General features: G+C 43.6%; 1 protein-coding gene across 8 annotated transcripts in view; it reads left to right on the top strand.

Annotated features, from left to right (window-relative positions):
* DISC1 (DISC1 scaffold protein) overlaps positions 1–21,552 on the top strand; it is a 422,688-nt gene that overhangs the window by 148,504 nt on the left and 252,632 nt on the right. For 7 of the 8 annotated variants that reach the window (XM_024249403.3, XM_024249406.3, XM_054561502.2 and 4 more), the window contains one exon: positions 2,387–2,622. In XM_024249403.3, the coding sequence (XP_024105171.2) occupies positions 2,387–2,622 (236 nt within the window). Of the gene's footprint in view, positions 1–2,386; positions 2,623–21,552 lie in introns of those variants that run through there. The other variant, XM_054561533.2, reaches the window with a different exon arrangement.

The raw sequence follows: 21,552 nt of genomic DNA, 5'->3' as shown, positions 1-21,552 counted from the left end.
TGAAATCTGGTTTTTGATTTTTAATAACATTTGCCAATTAAAGGTCTACACAATTCCTGAGAAAGTCAGAGTGTACAGAAAATAATTTTAGCCCTGGGAACTTAGTGTTTGAAGCACTCTGGGAAGGGTACTTGAATATTCATTTATTCAACAGGCATTTATTGAGGATTCACTAAGTGCCAGATACTGTTTGAAATGCTTGAGATTCCTGGGGAGTTTTTGATCCACTAGGGGTGAGAATGGGGAGACAGACAATAAGTGATAAACATAATAAAACCTCTATTAGACAACTGGTATGTTATAGGGTGATAAGAGCTTCACAGAGTAGACTAAGATGATGTGGAGGAGGATGGAGTCTACTCATTGAGAAGTGAGATTGGACCCAACAGTTCAAAGAGGTGAGGGAGTAGGCCTTGCAGAAATTTCTGCAAAAGGATCCTGCAGGGGGATACTAACATGAAGGCTTAGAGTGGGAGTGGGCCTCCTGTGTTCAGAGGGCAGCTGGAGGCCCATGTGGCTGGAGCAGTGTAAATGACGGGGAGGATTTGGGGAGGAAGTCAGAGATAAAGGGGCCTTGTAAGGATGTGGACTTTTCTCAGATTGCAACAGGGAACCATTGGATGATGTTAAGCAGTGAAGTGACATGATCTGACCACATTGTAAATAATTTGACTCCTGTATTAGGAATAGGATGTAAGACAATAGGAAAACAGTATGCTGCTTCCTTAAAAGATTAAAAATTGATTCACTGTGTGGTCCAGCCACCCCCGCTTCTGGATATATACATACATATATATATATATATCTCTCTCTCTCTCTCTCTCTCTCTCAAAAAAAAATTGAATGCACAGACTCAAAGAGATGTTTACACACCCATGTTCATAGCAGCATTATTCACAATAGCCAAAAGGTGATAACAACTTGAGTGCTCATCAACAGATAAATGATAAACAAAAGGAGTATGTACATGTAATGGGATATGACTCAGTCTCGGAAGGAAATTCTGACACATGCTACAGCATGGTTGAACCTTGAGGAGATTATGCTAAGTGAAATACTCTGATCGCAAAAGGATAAATGCTGTATGATTCCACTTGTATGAGTTACCTAGAGGAGTCAAATTCATAGAGAAAGTAGAATGGTGATTCCCAGGGACTTGGAGGAAGAGAGAATAATGGGGAATTAGTTTTCAATGGGTACAGAATCTCAGTTTTGCAAGATGAAAAGGGTTCTGTGGATGGATGGCAGTGATGGTTGTACAACAATGTGAATGTACTTAATGCCACTGAACTCTACACTTAAAAATGCCCAAGATGGTGAATTTTATGCTATGTGTGTTTTACCAGTTAAAAAAACTAAAAGAAAAAGAAAAGAATAGGGTAGAGGAAGTCAAAGGTGGAGGTAGAGAGGTTAGTTGAGAGACTTTGTCAGTAATACTGTAATCTTGGAGCAATTGGGGACACTGAGGCATTACTTTTTTCTTAGAATGTCTTGATAGTAGACATTCTTTAGTAACTCCCAATTCTTCTCCCCACTCCCATACTTGAAGTGGGTTCAGGAGGTAGAAGTTGTAGGTGATGCACCTTGGGGCTGAGAGAACGTGAATAAGAGGTTAGGAGACACCCAGGATTAGAGTTGCACTCTTATCAGCACAAAACATGGGAGATGTTAATTAAGAGTTTTATTTTTGATTCAGAATCATGTGGGCAGTGAGATTATGATCTACTGTAACACTGTGCACATGATGGGCGTTCATTACCTGCTGCTTGTTTAGTTAATTGACCTTAATATTAAATGATATTTTATGGATTATTTGGATTTCAGTTTGCTGTATTCGTAGAAATTACATTTATTTATATTTTCATGAACTTTAGACTGCATGGCACCATCTGCAGCATCTCATTCTTCTCTCAGTCCTGTAGACTTAAGAAGCCATTTTTTACCTTTCTCTCTACTCTGAAATCTTGTGTTTGGGGACAGACTAACAAAGGGTCAGTTGCATTTCTTGTTTTGGTCTGTGGCTGGGGTAACCTGCTTAGCTCAGACCTCAGGTGCGTGAGGCTCCCTGCCCTGTGTCCTAACTCGTCCAAATGAAGTAAGTCACTTACGTATCTGCTGGGTTCTTCCAAGTCAAATTCTTGCCTCACCCCCCATAGTTATTTAATGCTCGGGAGGGAATGTTTTTCCTTATGCCAACTCATTGGAAATATAAAGCTGGCATGATTTTTCCAGTTCAGCAAACCTCCAAAAATCTGCCTGCCTCAGAAGGGGAGTTTTGTGGTTCTGGTGCATATGGCCAATTCTCATTTAAACGAGTCATTATCCTCAGAGCAGTTTGCTGTGAGCAGGGTTAATTTATAAAATCTTGTCTCCTCATTCTCTACAGAAAGAAATCGAAGCTCTCCAAGCAAGGATGTCTGTGCTGGAAGCCAAAGATCAACAGCTGAGAAGGGAAATAGAGGAGCAAGAGCAGCAACTCCGGTGGCAGGGCTGCGACCTGACCCCACTGGTGGGCCGGCTGTCCCTGGGTCAGCTGCAGGAGGTCAGCAAGGCGTTGCAGGACACCCTGGCCTCAGCCGGTCAGATTCCCTTCCATGCAGAGCCACCGGAAACCATAAAGAGGTACTGGTGATTTCCTAACTGATTTTGGGTCGCTCGCCTCTTTGACCTGTTCATTGGAATGATTTTGTCTGCTGTCTTTCATCTCTAAACATTTCCCAAGCAGTCTATATTTTTCAGTGGCAGCACCATTGGTGTTTTGGGTGGGAAAATTCTTCACAGTGGGGGCAGTCCTGAGCATTGCAAGTTATTTCACATCCTGGCCACTCAACTCACTAAATGCCAGCGCCCCTCCCTATTCCAATATGCACCCTCCCCATTTCCAAACACCCTTAGGACACCCTCTCTCCCTTTGAGAACTGTTGGAGTTCAATCAGTTAGAGATCGTAATGCCAACTTTTGCTGAGGACGATCATCTGGATGAACTATGCCTCTATCTAAGGGAAGAGGCAAGCTATTGAGAGAGGGACACCCAATGACAAAGTTTCCATTTGGAAGAATGGATTGTTATTGGTAGCTAAAATGTACTGGGTGCTTACCATGTACCAGGCACTGTTATAAGCTGACTCTATGAGTTACTTCTGTTGTTATTTTCATCTTACAGGTGAGGAAAAAAAGTTTAAGAAGGTTATAATTTGCCCAAACTCCTAATTAATAAGAGAGAAAACTGATATTTACACTCCTGTTCATTAATTCTGAAGCCCGGTCTTCTCCACTCTACTCTGGAGTGAGAATCATCCCTGTATTCTGTATCATGGAATGTCTATAAGATACACATCTACTTTTTTCCTTTATTTATTTTTAAGAGACAGGGTCTTGCTTTGTTGCCCAGGCTGGAGCACAGTGGCACAATCGTGGCTCACTATAGCCTCAAATTCCTGGGTTTAAGTGATCCTTTCTGCCTCAGCCTCTGGAGTAGCTGGAATCACAGTCTTGAGCCTCCACATCTGGCTATTTTTTTTAAAAAGTTTTTTGCAGAAATGGTGTCTCTCTATGTTGCCCATACTGTTCTTGAACTCCTGGGCTCAGGTGATCCTCCCTGCCTCAGCCTCTGGAGGAGCTGGGACCACAGGGTTGGGCCACCACAACCGGCTATTTTTTTGTTTTTATTTTTTTGTAGAGGTGAAGTCTTTCTATGTTGCCCAGGTTGCTCTTGAACTCCTGAGCTCAAGTGATCCTCCTGCCTTAGCCTCCTGAAGTGCTGGGATTACAGGTTTTAGCCTTTGCACCCAGCTTTTCTTGCCCTTCAAGAACTCATACTTTCATTTCTGAGACATACAGAATGCACACTTACACATGTTGGACAAAAAAGTGAGTAGCACCCAAATGGGTAGATGAGCAGTAAGGACTGCAAGTGCTATGTGGGTAGAGCCAGGAGTGGGAGCAATGGTCGGCTTGGCCACTGTGCTGAAGAAAAGACTTCCTACAACTCACCACCTGTAGTGGTTGAGAATATGGACTCTGCCACCTGATTGTCTGGGGTTGAAGGTTAACTCCTCACTCAACCCATTATTGGCTGATTTGAGGGAAGGGGTGTTGATAATAATTTCTACCTTATAGAGCTATCACATGGATGAACCGAGGTAATACATAGAAAACTCTCAGCAGAGCCTGGATGGTACTAAGCACTTTATTATGCTTCCAGTTGTCGTCTTTACAATGGAAATTTCAGTCTTCTGAAGGCCTTCAAACTACCTGTCCAAATATATCTTACTGTATTTAGTGAACGACTGTTCTGTCTTCCACATGTATCACATCCTATCCAGCCTATAAAAGCAAGCAGCACATGCTATTCTAGGGAGTTACTTAAGATCTCCTCCCATTCCCCTTCTATCCCGAATATTTCCAGGCAGAACTCTAAACCCATGGCTCATGCCCATGGAGAGGGGGAAGAGATTTGGATTGTTGCCGGTTTTCATCCAAATGAAATGGGTCCCTTGCATACAGCTTGTTCTCTCCCACCTGCACCTTCAGAACCATTCTTCAGCTATTGCCTTGGTGTGGTGGGTAGGCTGTTATGTTCTCACTTTGCAACTGAGGAAACAAAAACTCAGAAAGTTTCCCTGATGATGTAGCTAGTAAGAGATCATCTTGTGTACAACTATGGCTGTCTTTGGGCCTGAATCAATAAAAGATGGTTTCCTTCCAGAGAGCCAAGGGAGCTATTTCTATGACTAATTCTCTTTCCTCATCTAAAACTAGGAGCTCCACAGTGTGGTTGGCTGATACAACTGAGCCCAGGACTTGGTCTGGTTTTCTACCCATATCCTCTGGCTTGCCTTTTAATCAGGATGAGTCACAGAGAAGGCATGAATATGTGACTTTTACCGAGTAATCTAGTACTTTGATAGGTTTTTATTTGTTTGTTTGTTTGTATGTTTTGAGATAGAGTCTCTCTCTGTCACCCAGGCTGGAGTGCAGTGGTGCGATCTCGGCTCACTGCAACCTCCGCCTCCCAGGTTCAAGCGATTTTCCTGCCTCAGCCTCCCGAGTAGCTGGGACTACAGGCTCGTGCCAGCACACCCAGCTAATTTTTTGTATTTTTAGTAGAGACAGGGTTTCACCATGTTAGCCAGGATGGTCTTAATCTCCTGACCTCATGATCTGCCTGCCTTGGCCTCCCAAAGTGCTGGGATTGCAGGCGTGAGCCACCGCGCCCGGCCAATTGGATATGTTCTTGAAAGGCATTTCAAAAGTTGTGGCTTTCTGATTTTATGATGCTGTTAGGGAAATTATATATGAGGATGATCTTGAACATGGGGCACTGCTGTCTGTGGGGTCCTCTGGGAGAATCCACCATCTCCAATCTGAACATTCCCACTGAAGTTACAGAGGTCAGGTCAAGAACAGGCTGCCATGTTTTTGTGCTGAGGTGACTATAGGAAAACCTGGGTATCTCAAGGACTTGCAGAAACCATGAAGGCTTCATGTAGGAGGAGATCTTGGGAATGTAAGGATGAGGCTGGGAGCAGTGGCTCACACCTATAATCCCAGCACTTTGGGAGGCCAAGGCGGGAAGAATGCTTGAGTCCAGGAATTTGAGACCTAATCTCTACAAAAATAAAAAAAAAAGTAAAAAAAATTAGCCAGGCATGATCGAGTGTACTTGTAGTCCTAGCTACTCAGGAGGCTGAGGCAGGAAGGTTGCTCAAGCCCAGGAGTTTGAGATTACAGTGAACTATGATTGTGCCACTGCAGTCCAGCCAGGGCGACAGAGCAAGACCCTGTCTCAAAGAAAAAAAAAAAGGAATGTAAGGATGAAGAGTTTCATGGGAGGGTAGGAATAAACCAGAGCGGTTAAAAGGTACAAAAAACCTGAACAATCTAATGACTAGTTAATAACATGACCTTTCTCTCCTGCGATGAGGAAGTTACACAGGTGCCTGCAGCATGAAACACTCATGGTGAGCAGAGGCCATCAGCACTGGCTGGAGTTTCGTGTGGCTGGAGCGTGACCACCCTGAGACATCCTCATTATCTGGGTGATTCTCAAGAGGTGACCCTTGGCATCAGTCTAATTTACTTTGAGGTGCAGGGAGGTATCGCCCCATCTGGAGGGCAGTGTGGGCTGTGTAGGTGCACATTTTGATTGGTCAGCTTCCTTTCTTCCACCGTAGGGAGGTGAGGCATCAGACTGCTCCCTGCCATAACCATCAACTAGAGAAACCCATCATCAATATTTGAGCTTTCCATTTGAGAAGGAAGACATGTCTTTTCCAAGCTGTTGGGCTGCAGCATGGATCTGCAGAAGTGAAGCATTTGAAAGAAACCAGTGTAAAGCCAGCTGGCTCAACAGGTCAGAGAGATTGCTTGGTCCAGTATTTTTAACTAATTGGACATGTTCCTGTCAACCTAATTTTTGCTATGAAGTATTGGTTGTCTTTTAGAAAATGCTGACTTAGGGAGAATATCCAGTAGGTATATTTAGCCAAATGAACCCATCTTACATACATCAATAGCTGCCTTTGTTGTTCATGAGAATAGGCTCTTCTTAGGCCAGATGGAGAGAGCCAGACAAATTGTGAAACAGGAAAACCTTGAAGTCTTATAAAGAGAAGTTGCAGAGACTAGTATTGTTACAAAACCTAGAGAAACAGATCACTCAACATCACGACTGTTATCATCATCTATAAGGATTTTCATAGAGGCCAGATACAAACTCAGGGTGCTGTCTGTTTGTAATTTACTCAACTTTCTAACATGCAATTGCAGAGGGAAGGATATGCTTTGTTTCGTGGACAACAACCCAACAGCTTGAAAAGAAACTTCCTAATAGCACGTGGCATTTCTGGATGTATCACTGGTGGAGACTTACGTTCTTGCATGGAGGCCATCATTTCTGACTGTGGCTTGTTGGGAACCCCCTGGCTAGTGTCAGAGACGGGCTGGAAGTAGAGGGCATGTGCTGGGGTCAAGGACACCCAATGATTTTCGGTTTGGGTGTGATAATAGAAATCAAAGAAGCCATTTGAATTTTCCAATGTCTGTGTTCTGGATCAAATAACTTAGCAGGAGGAGATGAAGTGTTACCATCCCAGAGACATCATAGACACTTTTTGAGTAGAGCCAACAAAAATGGTTTTCTTCCAGTGAACAAAAGGAGAACCCTTTTTAAGCACTGGAGAATGAGGAGCTCCACAGTATGGAAGCTGACAGAGCAGGGGTGCATGAAAGGACAGGAACCACTTAAAAGATATGTTCATTTGAATTTCTCTCATCCCTGGGATTTCAACCCCACTGCTTTAAAACAAGTTCCTTGTTTTCTCCTGCAAGTCTTCCTTTGATGTGAGGGTCTTAGAAGAACCACTTTTAGCCAGTGAGCTTGGTTCTCCTCCCACATGAAACCCATGGGTCTTGTTCCACCCCCTGCTGACTGCACTCCCATTCTCTGTAATGGGATTGTGACGTGGGGGTGGGGAAGGGAGGAGAGGGAAAAGATGGGGGACACATGGAGGAGGTGACAGTGTCCAAGGTTTGCTGTGGATCACATCCCTCCATGTGGGGCATGAGGTTCCATCTATTTATTTGGCGTAAATTGAGAATGGTGATTTGCAGCTCATCTCTCTCTAGCACCATTAGCTCAACCTCCCCTGGCTTCTTGTTGGTTTTATGTGTCTGGAAAACCAGGAGAGGGCAGCCTGTGACCTCATGTAGCATGCATATGGCTAACCGCAAAGTGAGGGAGGAATAATTATAGTAATAATCACAGTGATGACGTGGAGGGCTGCCTAGGATACTTTCTAACATTCTTTAGAAATGCTTGACTGGCTTGTATTCATCGGGGGTTGAGTTCTTCATTCCTCAGCTCCTCGGATTTTTCATGCTTCATGTGAAATGTGTTCTGGCAGCTCATGGACGAATTGTCGCTTGTGCATTTGGAAGAAACATGTCACATCTTTTTACAAACCATTTGCACAAAGTGTGAAACAAACTCAACCCCTGGTTACAGGAGGGCTGGCTGGGCCTTGGTTGGAGAGTCTGGGAGCCTCGCAGCAGGGCTGGGCTGGGGAGGCTGGTGGGTGGAGAAGAGCCAGGCCTTCTGCGGTATTCATGCCCCCAACCACTAGCTAAACTGCCCAGGGCTCCCTGGCCAGGGGCACTGATTATGCAGGATGCTGCAGGCATCCTCATCACACCTGTGGTCAGTCCACAACACGCAGTCCCTGCTGATGTCAGTCCTCCTTGCAAGTGAGATTTGAAATAATGTAATTCACCAGCTCACAACTGAATGGGAAAAAAAATCAATAGTTCCTCTTTTCCCTCAGAAACATATCTTATTAGAGTGAGGAGACAGTGAAACAGCAAGGCCTGAATTGGAAAACTGATCCCAAATCTAGGATCCTGGTAGAGATTCTCGAAGAGGGTTGCATGGAGGCAGCTGTGTGGGAGGGGTCCCATTAATGCTCTTGCCCCAGGGGTAGTGCGAGGCAGCCACCAAATTGGAGTCACGCAGAGACTGCAGAGAATATCCCTGCAGCATATCAGCAGTCTCCAAGCTGCTTTTCCATTCGTGAAGATTGTTCTTTAATCTCCACTTCTGGGCTTTGTCTGTCTCTCTCCTCTGTCTTTGCCTTCTACCTGACTGGTTTGCCAAGACAATGGCTTTATGGGACTGAGAGCATTAGAAATCATCTGGAGAAAGAGGAGAGCTTTGCATTTTTCTAGGAAATTCTGATTCCCCCCCCCCCAACTTTTTTTGATAAGGACTTTTCTCTCTTTTTTAGAGATGGGGTTTCCCTCTGTCCCACAGGCTGGAGTGCAGTGGTATGATCATGGCTTATTGCGGTATTTTACTCTTGAGATCAAGTGATCCTCCTGCCTCAGCCTTCCAAGTGCTAGGATTATAGGTGCATGTCGCCATGCCAGGCTAATTTTTTAATTTTTTATAGAGATGAGGGTCTTGCTATGTTGCCAGGTTGGACTTGAACTCCTGTCCTCAAGTGATCTTTCCACCTCAGCCTCCTGGGTCACTGGGATTACAGGGTTTTTTTTTCCCCACCCCCGTTTTTAAGTAAAGTTAGACATCTTGCTTTTCCCAGGAATTCATGAGGCAGAAAAATATTTGCCAAGACAGCAAATGCATTGAGACAGAAGTGTGTGAGCAATGCTGGCCAGATGAGTGCCTGGAGTGAGGCTTCCCTGCATAGGCGACGTCTGCAGCGTTCAGGACCTCCCTGCAGGTGTGCCCTCTCCACTCAAATGTATCCTGTCTGTCCTTAGTTAGACTGGTGATGATACTCATACACTAATTTTAATATCTCTGTTATTTACGAACTGTCATACTTGCTTACAATAACCCTATAAGTTTTGTTGGGCAATATATTGTTTTTATGCCCATTTTGCCGATGAGGCTGCTGAGGGTCCAAGTTCACACAGCCGTAAAAGCGGTGCCCTCACGTCTTTGGCCAATTTTTAATGCAGAGGGAATCCAGAGATGGTTCACACTGATGGCCTGGGAGAGACCAGGCCTTGGACGGAGTGCTTAGTCAAGCAATGGAAATAAGTCCAGCCCAGAAGAGTGTGGGTCTGTGGGCCCAAGGAAAAGAGAATGGTTGTTCCTCCAGGCCAGGGATGGTTGTCTCTGTGTGCCTAGTGTTGCCTGATTTGATTGGAGCCAAGGGGTATCTAAAAATAGGCAGCCTGGGAAGACCAAACAGGCAACTGTCTCAAGTCAGAGAGGTCTGTCAGACGTTCCAAAGAAAGAAATGTGAGAGGAAGAGAAACTGGAAAGCAAGGCCCCGCCCCAGGGCTAGAGGAACTGGTATTACTTGTCTGTGAAAAGAGGGTTAGAATTGGATGGTGTGGAAGGTCTTTTCTGGTTCTACAATACTTTGCACTTTAGTATTTTATGAAATAAGTTAAAATAAGCTGCCTAAAAATCCCTCATAATTCTATTCCTAGGAGCTCTATATTAAGTTCCTCTTTGAAGTTCCCTGGACGGGCTGTGACCATCCACAGGCCACGGTGCTCTAGCTGGTACTTTCCTAAGGGCTGGTCCCTAGAGCACGGACCTGAGCAAAGCCTGCTTTTCAATCACTGCTGCTGTGGCTCAGAGCTTAGACCTCGCCTCACCATTGTGTATCCTCTCGTTTTCTTCTGGAAAGTCGTCATTACAGGCAACGTGGAAAAGTTTACCAGACTATAATCTGGTGAAGGAGGAAGAGGATTGGAAAAGAAGGAAGAGATTTGAAAATCCCCCCTATCTGTCTGGTACAGATGCTGCTCACCAGGAAATGTAGGTTCCCAAGAAAACAGGACCCCCATTTCCAGTTTTCATTATGTTGTAAATTAAAAATAAAATCCTAAGACCCCAACCACTGAACGGATTCCCTCTTGGCCAAGGAGACCCCAGAGACTCCATACAAATTGAGTTCCCAGCCCCAATGGGCCGGGAGGTTGGATTTGCCTTGTTATAAGCCCTCCCTTTTGTAGCTTAGACATAACAACAGACCAGCATCAACGCTAAAATGAGATCATAAGAACTGATGTAACAGACTCTCGGTGGCAATAAGATACCAAATTATAAACAAGACCTAAGGCCATGCCAGGCAGGGATAAGTCACACACCCCTGCACTTAAAGAATAAACTACCTTCTGACTGCCACCTGGGTTTTCTTTTTCTCTAGTGGCTAAACAAGCACTGTCCTAGAGATGAGCTATCTTAAAACCATGGCAGTCCTTCCACCGCCAGACGCTGACTGACTGACTCCCTGTTCCACCAGCCATAACTGCAGCTTTCATTAGAAAAGAGGCTGATTTCAGTAACTTTCTTCTGATACAAAGACCAACTGTGGACTGCTTCTGGCCTGTTTACAGAGACACTTGAGTGCCTTTGTGTTCTGAAAAGACCTTTTACATAGAGGGCCTAATTGTAATACATGTAAATGTTAAGTCTCCACACTAAGGTGAACATAAGTTGTATATAACATGTGTGCTTATTCAGTATGCATGCATTAGGACCACCTTCATGAATATTCATAGCTCCTGCTATAACCTGTGGAATATGTATACTTGGTCAACCTATTCTTGTTGTTTTTTTGTTTTTTTTTAAGATGTAGTCTCGCTCTGTCGCCCAGGCTGAAGTGCAGTGGTGCATCTCAACTCACTGCGAGCTCCGCCTCCCAGGTTCATGCCATTCTTCTGGCTCAGCCTCCCAAGTAGCTGGGACTACAGGCACCGGCCATCACGCCCGGCTAATTTTTTGTATTTTTAGTAGAGATGGGGTTTCACCATGTTAGCCAGGATGGTCTCGATCTCCTGACCTTGTGATCCACCCACCTCGGTCTCCCAAAAGTGCTGGGATTACAGGCGTGAGCCACCGTGGCCAGCCTTGGTCAACCTTGGTCAACCTATTCTGCTAATGGCTTCTGCCGGAGGCTATGCTTCCCAGCCTGTTAGAATGGCAACCTTGCAGGCTGTAACCCCCTTTTAAGAAATAAAGCTCTCCTTTCTAAATTGATAAATTGTGTGATTTTTAAGTTAACAGGCTGTGTGATTTTTAAGTTAACAGGCTGTATTTGAGAAACTCAAGGGAGGAATTCTGTTTCACTTGCAGATGTAAAAAAATACTTTATTATGTGCTACAGTAACATTTACGATGATTTTTGAATAACTTAGAACAAAGGAGGGTGAAAAAATGGATATGTATTTATAATGTTGTATTTTAATATTTTACAAATTCTCTGGGCTTGTTTTCTTTAAGAAGCTTACAACACGAGTCTATTATTCTTAGTATTATTATTGTTTAGGTAGCTCTTTGGAGGCTTGTGATTTGTAGACTCATCCATTTCTCTTTTATATAATTTAGGCATTAGATTAATTATTTTCAACTGGAGCCCCATGGATTATCAAAGATGGGAGATAGTCATTTTAGAATGATCATAGCTAGTTCTAATATTGCAGCTGCAAGTCAACTCTCACAAACATGAAACATGTGACCTATTTTAAGTCTTTCTCCTAGTCAATTTCAATTTTTAGTTTCCGTTATTATCACCTTGAGAACTGTTCTGTACTTAATTTCTTTGTAATTTACATGTCTTCTGCAATCTTCTGTTCCCTTTATCAAATTCTCTTATTCTTTCCTTTTTGTAAGTTGTATGTTACTATTCCCTGCTTTAACTTTTCAGATGTTAATTTAGTATGTCAGGCTAAACTCTTCTTCAGATCTTGAGCTGAAACTCTGGAAGAAGTGCAGAAGTTTTGGAATCTTCCAGCAGAAGGTAATTTAGCTCTGCTCAGATAGACCCTTCTCCAGTGACTGCTGGGAGTATCCCCAGGTTGGAAATACCAGCTCATTGCTTGCTGAGAATTTAATCAGTTAAGAGCACATCTTTTTTGAGCTGTGGAAGGGTGATTAATCTACCCTATGCTGATAGCTAGGCTGCTAAGATGACCCAAACCAAAGCCAGACAGAACCTCTAGATTTCCTGTAGCTGCTTTCAGTGGGGGGTACTGTGTCTTATATAGAGATCGTTGTTAAACATTCATCTTGACTTTCATTGTCATTACTATTTTGTACTACCTCTTTGGCAAATTTCCTTAGCTTCCTCTTTGAGTCGTGTTGATATTGGTGTTTGGATTCTTTATGCAATTTCTCCTTTAGTCAACTGGATTTTTTTCCTGCTGTTCATTCATTTTGTTCACCAGTGGTCTATTTTTGCATTTCTTATCCAATAAAGTATGTCCATCTTTAGTTTACCCACAGAAACATTTTAGGAAATGAAATCGACAATATTCCCCAGTTTTAGGAATCAGGCTGATCTGCTGCTTTGTCAACAGATTTTGAGAGATGCTTGAGAGAAATGTGAGGTTAAAATTGTCTCTGCAAACTTGAGCTGTGCATATGCTTATTCTTAGCCAGACGCCAGTTAATTAAAGATGATTCAGAAAAGAAGAATAAACCCACAGCAGAAAGTACAACGTTTTTGGCAAACTTTATAGTTATGGAAAGTATAAATACTCAGAAATTTAGGAGAAGCAAGAATATATTTTAAAAATTAGTATTAAATATCAATGCAAATGACTGGGCACAGTGGCTCATGTCTGTAATCCCAGGACTTTGGGAGGCCGAGGTGGGAGGATCACTTGAGGTCAGGAGTTTCAGAGCAACCTGGCCAACATGGCAAAACCCCATCTCTACCAAAAAAAAATACAAAAATTAGCCGGGTATGTTGGCACGTCTGTGTAGTTCCAGCTACTCGGGAGGCTGAGGTGGGAGAGTCACTTGAACATGGGAGGTGGAGGTTGCAGTGAGTGGAGATCATGTCACTCTACTCCAGCCTGGGTGACAGAGCAAGACTGTCTCAAAAAATAAAAATAAATAAATAAACGCAAGCAGCTCTGGGTATTTATTTAAAAACCCAGTTGTTCCCATGGGAGCAACTGGACATTACTTATTAAATAATCAGAATAAAGGGAGGGTAGTAATTGAAATGGAAATATGAAGTTGCCTTTGGATCACTTAACAGAATAAGCCTGGATGTAGTATCATTTTCCCCTTAGATCAAATTGTTGATCTCATGGGTTGAACTCAGATGAGTTTTTGGGGGTGGGGGAAAGCTCTAGAGCCCAAGTACTGAAATCTTGTTTGAACATTTAAATACATCATGGTTATGAGAATAGTTGAAAATATGGAGCTGACTTGATTACCAGTCTCCAAAAATAAGAGGCTGGTAATTTACTTCCTTATTATTGTAAAAAAGAACCATTAAAGAACTTGTGAGGAAGGGGTAGAAAGGAGAATGATTATGATCTGAACATAAGGCTGTTCATATTTCTGATTTCTGTTCTCATTTTTTCATTATTAAACCACCAAAATCTCCTACAGACAAATGTCTGTAAGTCAAAATGTTTTTGGCACATGAATTACAGTTTCAGTTTGGAATAAGATTGTTTGAGGCAATGAGAAGGATCTGGTTGAATTAATACTTGGAGTATTTGGATAAGCCAAATACCAAGTTCATCAGTTAAAAATAAAGCTGTGATTTTTGATGAAACTGGACTTCGATGCGTGCTGTGATGCTGTGATGTCAGGCAGAGCTTCCCAGTAAGCCTGGGGACCTGCAAGAGATGGCACGGGGTGAGGGTGTGAACGCGTGTGTGTGCTACCTTGCTCATATGTGCCAATTTGGAAAGTTCAGCAAATTCACTATTAGGGCTTACTCCTTTCCTCTGCTCACTGCCTTTGCATCAGCACCTCTATCACAGGAAATCTTTTCCAAGAAAAGATCAGAAATCCTTATGTTCATTTTTTTTCTCTCCCTTTCTCCCTCCGTTATCCCTTATGATATGAGTTACATGGGTGCATCTTATTAAAAAGAGTTCATGGTCTTATAAAATGTGACATCAGCCAGGCACAGTGGCTCACACCTGTAATCCCAGCACTTTGGGAGGCTGAGGCGGGCAGATCACGAGGTCAGGAGTTTGAGACCAGCCTGACCAACATGGTGAAACCCTGTCTCTACTAAAAATGCAAAAATTATCTGGGCATGGTGGTGTGCACCTGTAATCCCAGCTACTCAGGAGGCTGAGGCAGGAGAATCGCTTGAACCCGGGAGGCAGAGGTTGCAGTAAACCGAGATCACACCATTGCACTCCAGCCTGGGTGAGACTCCATCTCAAAAAAAAAAAAAAAAAGTAACACCTCATTTTCAGTTTGCTGAGTTATTTGGAGAAGTTGTGCTTTACTAAAAGGACTCAGAATAACTGAGTGTAGCACCCTAGTTGAAGACACAGGATCCTTGAAATTCAGAGAAATAGTCAGGGAGAATGTGAGTCATGATGTGATGTGTATTCAGAGAAAGAATCAAAGAACTAAATGTTCAAGTATTTCCCTGGCCTAGTTTTCTTGGGTTCTTTTACTTAATGTCCTTTGCCTTGGCCAGAGAGAAAAACTCTAAATATATTTATTCCACCCTTGTTAAAAATTTATGTGCCTGATTTTGGTCAGATTACTCTAAAATATTTTCTTACTATAATACAGGTATGGTATATGTCTGCATGATTTGTTAAATGGTCTTTCTGTACTTCATTCCTCCCATGATCCTCAAAAGATGAGTAGTTGGTGAGCACGAAGGTGAGTGTCTGGCTTGAGTCCAGCAAACTCTCTGGCTTCAGCCACCACCGAACTGGAAAGAGATAATATGCTTTGCCAAAGGTGGCAAGGATGGCCAGCAGAGGCCCTGGTGCTCCTGTCTCTCAGCTCAGATCTCTCTCCACTGCACCACACTGGCTTTCCCAGAAGTAAAGGTCTCAGATAACCAGCTTGAGTCATTTTTATAGCCATATAGAATGGCTTGCTTCTGATGAATTTATGTACCCTGTTGTGCCTTTATAAGATCATCCGAAGTCTAGAGGAATTCATGGCATTTGTGCCTCTGTGCTCCATGAATGTCCGATGGGTGCCATGTGACATTATCAGCTGTGAGGATAGAAGGGTCTAAGGAAAGAAAAAGGCCAAGTAGATAAACATGTATTTCCTAAAGCTGTTTCCACAGTCATTTTGTTATCCACTTGCCCTCTGACAGAAGGTGAGGAGACTGAGCAGTCATTGGCAAGGTTGTTAATGTCAACAGATTTGTCTGTGTGTGTGTGTGTGTGTGTGTGTGTGTGTGTTATTTTATTTATTTATTTAGAGACAAAGTCTTGCTTTGTCACCCAGGCTGGAGTGCAGTGGTGTGATCATAGCTCACTGTAGCCTCAGCCTCCTGCACTCAAGGAATACTCCCACCTCAGCCTCCTGAGTAGCTGGGACCACAGGCACATGCCACCATACTTGGCTAATTTTTGTATTATTATTATTATTATTATTTTGGTAGAGACGGGTTTTCACCATATTGTCCGGGTTGGTCTTGAACTCCTGTGCTCAAGTGATCTGCCCATCTTGGCCTCCCAAATGTGTGGATTACAGACGTGATCCACCATATCTGGCTGTGTGAGTGTGTTTTAATTAAAGACCCAAATGGCGCCTATGCTAAGATAGCTGTCATTTTGCTCTTTCCATCATTTGTAGTTTGCTTTAGTAATAATCTCTCATTCTTAAACTGATTTTTACAAAACAAGAAACAGGGAATGGGATAGGGAATGTAGGGAGAGAGTAGAGAGAAGGCTGTTCAGAGATAAAATTGATATTTCTGTTCTCCTGTAGCTTTTTGCTAAAGTGGAACTTCAGCATAAAGCCACATATACACAGGCAGGAAGATGAGCGGACAACTGTCTGCAGGGAGCAGACTCTGCACAGTTAGCTTCCTAGCTGAAAAACACATCCCTCACTTAGTGTAAAAAACGACATGTATCTCCTGTATATTTGTCTCTATTTTATATTTCTAATATCTAATATATCTCTATTATCTATTATATTTCTGTCTCATCTAATATATCCTGTATATTTCTGTCTCTATTACTCTATTATAGAGTGAAAAATAACATGTGTCTCCTGTATATTTCTGTCTCTATTATCAATATTATCTGGCACTTTATAAAACCTTTGTGTTTTTCAGATTCTCTAAATATCTAAAAATAAAAAAGGCTAGTAAAAGATTTTTGAATGATAGAGCAGTTAAAGAATATGGGATAGTAGACCTGGAAGGATTTTAGAAATAATTTAGTCCAACTTCCTCATTTTGCAACTGAGAAAATGGAGCCCCAGATGAAAGTGACTTGTTCAAAGTCTTGCGGAAAGTTAGTGGGGTAGTGGTGTAATTCTCTAAGTGTCGTTAATATTCTTTTTCTGCAGAGGTCCAGATAAGAACAGGAACAGAGTTTGTTCTTCAAAGGCTCATCTTTGGGGCAGATGTGTGGTTGTCACCTTGGGTGTGCCTCTAATGCTGAGAGCCAAGGCTTTGCCTCCAGTGCCAGGTGCTAAGGTGGTTATGGCTGGGTTACTGGTGGTACGAGGAACTGGTAATAAACTAACAAAGATTGTATGGAATGAGAGGTGGTTTCTTTAGGATATAACATTAAAGGGGTCTATCCAGGCCTGCCTGACATTGTGTCCCAGAGTAAGGGGTCAAATGGAACTTCCCACCTGGTCTTCCTACCCTTGCACCTGTCCCACACCATGGTAGGTTTTATATGGGGACCTAGCCTGTATGCCCAGGTAATATCTACACCCTTCAAAGTAGCCTGTGCTCGACTACTGCTTGGGCCTAGAGGTATGCCCACTGCACTGTGTCCACCCTTGGGGCCTAGAGGTATGCCCACTGCACTGTGTCCACCCTTGGGAGCAGTGCTCTGAGAAGAGGCCTTGGCAGGATGCAGCCTCCTGGCTCTTCAGGAAGGCACTTCTGGCTTTGGCTGCCTGAACTAGCTTTGGGTGGCATGTACCTTTGGCGCCCCATTTACCCTTCTCCTCAAGGGTAAGGAGGATCAGGACAGAGCCCTCTAATGTGGCAGAGAGCAAGGAAGGAGTTCTTTTGCCTGGATCTAAGGCGAGTATTGGAAGTATTACTAAGAGAGGGTGTGGATTTAAGTATGTTATAAGGCTCTTGAGATAGGCCTCCCTAAGGGACAGGATCTGGAGAAACCGAGTAAATAGTTGTTAGTTGCTGTTAGATTGAGGCATGGGATTCTCTAACCAAATGGATGCCCAGTGTAGCTGTCTTAGTCCATTTTGTTACTACAGACTGAGTAATTTATAAAGAGAGAAGATGTATTTCTTACACTTCTGGAGGCTTGGAAGTCCAAGGTTGAGGGGCCTGCATCTGGCAAGGACCTTCTTACTGCATCATCCCATGGCAGGAAGCAGAAGGGTGAGAGAGAGAGAGAGAGAGAGAGCATGTGTGCGAGAGAGAGCGGGGGAGAGAGACAGAGACAGAGACAGAGACAGAGAGAGAAAGAGAGAGAGACAGAGAAGGGAGGAGACCAAACTCACCCTTTTATCAGGAACCCACTCCCCCAGTAATGATATCAATCCATTCAAGAGGACAGATTCCTGGTAACCTAATCATTTCTTAAAGGTCCCGCCTCTTGACATGGTTGCTTTGGGAATTAGGTTTCCAACACATGAATTCTGGAGGACACATTGACATTATAGCAGTAGCTATAGGTTTTTGAGAAAGATGAGAAAGATGCTCTAAGCACAATCACTCTGAATTTTTGGAGCCATCTTCTGATCTTGGCAGCAGGTTGGCAGTGAGAACTCATCTGGCACTTGCTAGAGGCGCTTGCTAGAGGTCTCCCAGATGAGACCACTGGTGCCCTTTGCCCAGGCCTACACCTCACTTCCAGACTTCTAGCTCTTACCATTCTAAGAGGCAGGAATGAGTGGCCCTCCACATTGTCTTCCTTCCCATGCCAGCCTGTATTAGTTTGCTGCCATAATAAAGTAGCACCACAGCCACCTGGCTTAATACAGAAATTTATCATGTCCGGAAGTCCAAGAATCAGCCGGGCGCAGTGGCTCACGCCTGTAATCCCAGCACTTTGGAAGGCCGAGGTGGGTGGATCACTTGAGGTCAGGAGTTTGAGACCAGTCTGGATAATGTGGTGAAACCCCATTTCTACTAAAAATACCAAAAAAATTAGCTGGGTATGCTGGCGCAGGCCTGTAATCCTAGCTACTTGGGAGGCTGAGGCAGGAGAATCGCTTGAACCCAGAAGGTGGAGGTTGCAGTGAGCTGAGACCACACCACTGCACTCCAGCCTGGATGACAGAGTGAGACTCCATCTCAGAAAAAAAAAAAAAGTCCAAGAATCAAGGTGTCAGCAGGGTTGTTTCCTTCTGGGGACTGTCAGGGAAGGATCTGTATCTCTCCTTGGCTTGTAGATGATCATTTTCTCCCTGTGTCTTTTCATATCATCTTCCCTCTATGCATGTCCCCGAAGTCACATTTCCCCTTTTATAAGGATAACAGTCATGTCGGAGTATGGTTGATCTTAACTCAAAGTACATTTGCAATGACCCTATTTCCAACTGCAGTCACATTCTGAGATATGGAGGTCAGGACGTCAACATACAAATTTTGTGGAGAACACAATTCAACATGTAATATAGCCCGTGAAGGGAAACCCTCCAACAGAGATAAACCAGAGAGTAAGACTTCTGAGAGATGGAATTTAAAAAGAAGAGAGAACATCTCATGAGTTGACTCCAAGTTTTTAACCTCTTTCTCTGCCATGCAAAGCTCCACCCCAGCCATACAGTCAAGAGCAGCTGCAGCCTTTAATCCCTGATCCGGAGGGGGCAGTGGTGGGAAATGGGGATAAAGATGGAGCCGCTCACCATCCTGTGGTTTGAGTGTGCCTCTAGCAGAGGTGAGGATGCTTCCGCCCCACCCCACCCCACCCCACTTATTTCTTAGAAGACAAGAATGTGAGTATCATTCATTAATCAAATATTGATTAGGTACGCACTGTGTACCCAGCACTTCAAGTACTTCTCCAAAGATCCTTGCCCACGTGAAATTCTTTTTCTAGTAGTAAAAGGCAGAAATAAATAACAAACATAATAAATTAGTAAGTTACAGGTAGGTTAGTAGAAAATGAACATGACTTGGGGATTGGGGTGGAAGACGAGTGGATGTGAAATTTACAGCTGTCAATGGAGTAGTCAGGCCAGCCTCACTGAGAGGGTCAGAGGTGAGCAAGGACTTGCAGGTGGGAGGGGGTTGGCCCATTATGTGTGCTGGGACAGAAGGTCAAGGCAGTGGAGCCTGCACCAGCCACAGCAGATTTGAGGAGCTGTCAGGAGGCCTCTTTGGCCAGGGTAGAGTAAGCAAAGAAGGGAGCTGTAGGAGAGGAGGTAAGAGACGAGATGAGAGATGGGCCATATAGGCCGTTGCAGACTTGGCTCGACCCAGGTGTGATGGAGTGAGTAGTGGCATTTTATTTGACATGCTTGTGAAGGCTCACCCTGGCTACATCTCAAGAACAGACTGTAGAGGAGTGAGGGTGAACGCAGAAGAACTGTTCAGAGACGATTGCAGCATTTCAGAGGAGAGGTGCCCGTGGCTTGGAGCAGAGTGCTAGAAGTAGAGACAGTTCTTTGGTTGGATCAGTTATCTTTAGAATAGTTTCTCACTCCCAAGTCATTGAACCAAAATTGCCTGGCTGTATCCTCCTGTATAAATGTCTCATTCTGGCCCTTGACCAAGTCTTGGCTTGTATTATCTAGATTAGTGACTGTTATTGACTTAAATTCCATTTGCCCTTCTAATTACAGCTGAAAAGCAATCTGTCCCTCCCCAGATTGAATTTTTATTACTCATATTTTTGACATCAGTGATTGCATTCTGTTTGTGATATTGCAAGAGTATTGAAGGGAGCCCTTTTTCATTTCTAATGAATCATTTTTAAATAATAATTTTAAAATCATAATCCATAATCATTTTTAAAAATGATTATAGATTTTAAAAATCCATAATAATCATTGTTAAAACTCAAAGATATTCTCACATAACATTTTCTTAGAGCCACCATTCATAACACTTAGCTCCTAAACTACAGACAACGATGGTAATGTTCTACACACATTAATTGTTGTAGCAGCCCGCAGTCTCCCAGTTGGGCAGATTGAAAAGAAACCATCAGTCTGAAGAAAACAAAAGAGCTGCCGTGTTTTCTGTTGGACCTGATGCTGCTGCTACATGGAGTAGCAACTCCTTTTACTTGGATTGTGAAGCACCAGTGTGCGGTGCCCTAATATTACATATAACTCATTGTACCATGAGAAATGGAAAATTCCACATGCATGAGTCTGCTAGGGCTGTCGTAATAAAGTACCATGGACAGGGTGACTTAGACAACAGAAATTTATTTTCTCACAATTCTGAAGGCTGAATGTCTAAGATCAAGGTGTCAGCAGGGTTGGTTTCTTCTGAGGCTCGTCTCCTTGGCTTGCAGACAGCTGTCTTCTCTTTTGTCCTCAGATGATCTTCCCTCCACGTGTGTCTGTCTCCACATCTCTTCTCTTCTTTTTTTTTTTTTTTTTTGAGACACAGTCTCACTCTGTCACCCAGGCTGGAGTGCAGTGGCATGATATCGGCTCACTGCAAGCTCCGCCTCCCGGGTTCACGCCATTCTCCTGCCTCAGACTCCCAAGTAGCTGGGACTACAGGCGCCCACCACCACGCCTGGCTAATTTTTTGTATTTTTAGTAGAGATGGGGTTTCACCATGTTAGCCAGGATGGTCTCGATCTCCTGACCTTGTGATCCGCCCGCCTCGGCCTCCCAAAGTGCTGGGATTACAGGCGTGAGCCACCGCACCCGGCCCTTCACATCTCTTCTTATACTGATACCAGTCATATTGGATTGGGGTCCACCGTAATGACTTTATTTTAAATTTATTACCTATTGAAAAGCCCTATCTCCAAACATCGTCACATTCTTAGGTACTGGGGATTCGGACTCTAACCTGTGAATTTTGGGGGACACAACTCAACCAGTGACAGGCACCTTTGCGTTTAATTTTCTTTTGCGACAGCCACCCCCAGGCCCATCTGCTACTGATGTGCATTCTGTGCAGCACATTCATGTCAGTAGTCTCAATTTTTGTA

The sequence above is a fragment of the Pongo abelii genome, chromosome 1 (genome assembly GCF_028885655.2).
Source record: "Pongo abelii isolate AG06213 chromosome 1, NHGRI_mPonAbe1-v2.0_pri, whole genome shotgun sequence".
In the NCBI taxonomy this organism is placed as follows: domain Eukaryota; kingdom Metazoa; phylum Chordata; class Mammalia; order Primates; family Hominidae; genus Pongo; species Pongo abelii.
The sequence above is the reverse complement of the archived record's forward strand: the minus strand, read 5'-3'. Positions and strand labels throughout refer to the sequence as shown.